Source organism: Xenopus laevis, chromosome 5S (assembly GCF_017654675.1).
Source record: "Xenopus laevis strain J_2021 chromosome 5S, Xenopus_laevis_v10.1, whole genome shotgun sequence".
NCBI lineage: Eukaryota > Metazoa > Chordata > Amphibia > Anura > Pipidae > Xenopus > Xenopus laevis.
The window spans coordinates 57,531,644-57,534,318 of NC_054380.1; the positions used below are offsets into that span (position 1 = coordinate 57,531,644).

Consider the following 2,675-nt stretch of genomic DNA (forward strand, 5'->3'; position numbering starts at 1 on the left):
ACTTTGAAAGCAGCAAGTTAAGTTGCAGGTAATACCTAGTCCCTTTGTAAAATGTATAATGAAGCAATAGAATTCTTAATGAATCAGATAAAATTGAGCATAGGACTGGCCAGATATGGGATGACTTTGACGTAGTTGGCCAACTTAAATATATTGCAATATATGGACAAACAATCCCTGTTTTGTTTAAAGGGTAAGGCATTTTTTCCATGTCACTCCTGGCAAGCATTCACCAATGGGTTAACTGCCCTGCGGGCCTCTGGACAGGACCTCCCCTAACAAGTTTAAAATGAGAGCACACCCCCACTTACTTGTCTTTTTTGTCCTGTCCAGAGGCGGGATGGATGGAAGAAGGCGTTTGAAGCAATGCCTTATTTCCAGCACGAGGGTGTTTTCTCTGTCTCTCTCTGGCATCCTCGATGCTGAAGTCCGATACTCCCCTTGTAGGGGTTAGTGGAGGAGGGCCGTAGAGGGCAAGAACAGCCTAAGGGCCAAGCTGTTACCTCCCGTTAAACGGGTTAGGTGGGCGATGCTGCAAGGTGCGGACGCGCCTGTATAGAAGCGTCACAAGCGGAACCGGAAGTGACGTCATAACAGGACGCGAAAGACGCGAGGTGCGCTCCGGTGTTCGTGCGCTAGCACACAAGGAAAACCGGTAAGGAGGGAAGGTAGGAACCCCCCTCGGCCATCCTGTTGTTGGGGGTAAGGCAAGTAGCGCTGTATAGCGCAGGAGATGCGTGAACGCCAAGGTTGCCTGAGGGCAGCGGCGATGTCGGCAGCATTTTATGAACACGGAAGTGTTCTTTGGCGCCAAACAGCCTGTGGCTATGGCGTGTAGCCCTAATAATAATAGTAACTATAGTAATTATATGCATAGCAACCCTTGCAAAATGTTGCACTGTGGGATGTATACTGTGCAGTTGTGCAATATTAAGGAAGGCAGGACTGCTTATGCAAGTCTCTAATTGAGTAGTGGCATTCTGTTGCAGGTACTCACAAGCATGGAATCCAGTACTACGGGCAAGACACCTCACCCCAAAGGGAAAAGGTGAGATTTTACTTCCCTGCAAAAGAGGGATAGAGAGAGAAAGTTTACGAAATAATTATTGTGTACCATGGTTCTAAATTTTGATTTGTTGTTATTGCAGCCTCCCTGTCTCGGAAAAGAAAGATAAAACACCAGAGAAAAGTTCTCCTGTGGTCCAGGAGGAGCCAGTACCTTCAGGCTCTAAGGCTAATCAAGCCCTTGTAGAGTCGCTAGCTTCGGTCATAAAACAAGCAGTAGTGCAAGGTTTTCAGGAAGCGACTGGCTCTATGAAGAGACAGAGGCATTCATACTCCAGACAGTGGGAGTCACTGACAATTCCCCTTCTGAGATTTCCGACAGAGTTGTCTGAAGTACACTCACCCTTAGGCTCAGACGAAGGGGAAATTGAGTCCGAGGAAGAATCTAATTTTGATGTATCAGTGATTGAACCTCTAATCAAGGCGGTGAGGCAAACATTGACCTTTCCCACAGATTCTTCAAAAGTTTCATCGGCGGATAAGCTTTTTCCTTCGTTAAAGAAGAGGTCGGCAGGTTTTCCAGTGCATGCCTCAATAAAAGAGATTATTAAAGAAGAGTGGAAGAAGACTGAGAAGAGACCTCAGACGGCTGGGAAGTTTCAAAAGAAATATCCGTTTGAGGAGGAGGATGCTAAATTCTGGGACTCTCCTCCCAAGGTCGATGCAGCTGTGGTCAGGCTGGCTAGGAAGACGACTCTTCCAGTGGATGATGCAGCAGTATTTAGAGAGCCAATGGAGAAGAAAATGGAGTTTAATTTAAAGAAATCTTTTGCAGCAGCAGGGGCAGCCTGCAGACCAGCAGTGGCTCTAACATCTGTCTCAAGAGCAGTGAAAGTATGGCTCTCAAATATAGAAGAAGCGATTTCATCTAATATTAAAAGACAAAAATTACTAGAGATGCTGGCTGATTGTAAACTAGCCATTGACTTCATGTCAGAAGCTTCACTGGATTTGGTTCATTTCACAGCGAGGTCCATGGCGCTCTCGGTGGCAGCAAGAAGAGCTCTGTGGCTGAAACCTTGGGCAGCGGACGCAGCATCAAAGACGAATTTGTGCCAACTTCCCTTCGAGGGAGACATGTTATTTGGGGAAAAACTGGATGCCATTATTAAAAAGGTCTCGGGAGGCAAAAGTGTTTTTCTGCCTCAAGAAAACAAGGCGAAGCGAGGAAGGTTTGAACCTCCATACTTCAGAGATAAAGATAAATCGTTTAGGGCATCAAGGCAATACAGACCCGGGAGAGAATATTCAAGACAATCCTCTTGGAGGGCTGGACGCCCGGGTGCCAGAAGTAATTTGAAGAGAGCAAGTTTTTTCTCCTCTTCTTCAGCCTCAACGCAACAACAATGAGATTACCTTGGCCCAGACAGAGATAGGAGGCAGGCTGACCTTGTTCGCTCAAATCTGGGCCAAGTCCGTACAAGACCGATGGGTGTACGATACAATTCAAAGAGGTTTTCGTTTGGAGTTTTTGAAAGTCCCCAGGAGGGATTATTGTCTAATTTCTTCATTTCAAAATGCAAAACAAAGTCAAGACCTGATTCAGGAATACATGGATCAGCTGTTGGCACTAAAAGCAGTAGAAGTAGTCCCGTCTCAAGAAAGAGGAA

At 46.2% G+C, this 2,675-nt stretch overlaps 1 protein-coding gene across 1 annotated transcript; it reads left to right on the forward strand.

Annotated features, from left to right (window-relative positions):
• Window positions 1–389: 389 nt before the first annotated feature.
• Window positions 390–2,415, forward strand: LOC121394100 (lamina-associated polypeptide 2-like). The gene is made up of 2 exons (XM_041564103.1): window positions 390–1,048; window positions 1,149–2,415. The coding sequence occupies exons 1-2, from the start codon at window positions 1,002–1,004 to the stop codon at window positions 2,413–2,415; spliced, it is 1,314 nt and encodes a 437-aa protein (XP_041420037.1). The 5' UTR covers window positions 390–1,001.
• Window positions 2,416–2,675: the final 260 nt, after the last annotated feature.

Excerpts from the sequence above, each read along its gene's own strand:
- LOC121394100 (XM_041564103.1), top strand. The coding sequence starts at position 1,002 with ATGGAATCCAGTACTACGGGCAAGACACCTCACCCCAAAGGGAAAAG. Across the intron at positions 1,049-1,148 it reads CCTCACCCCAAAGGGAAAAG|CCTCCCTGTCTCGGAAAAGA; the intron begins GTGAGATTTTAC and ends TTGTTATTGCAG.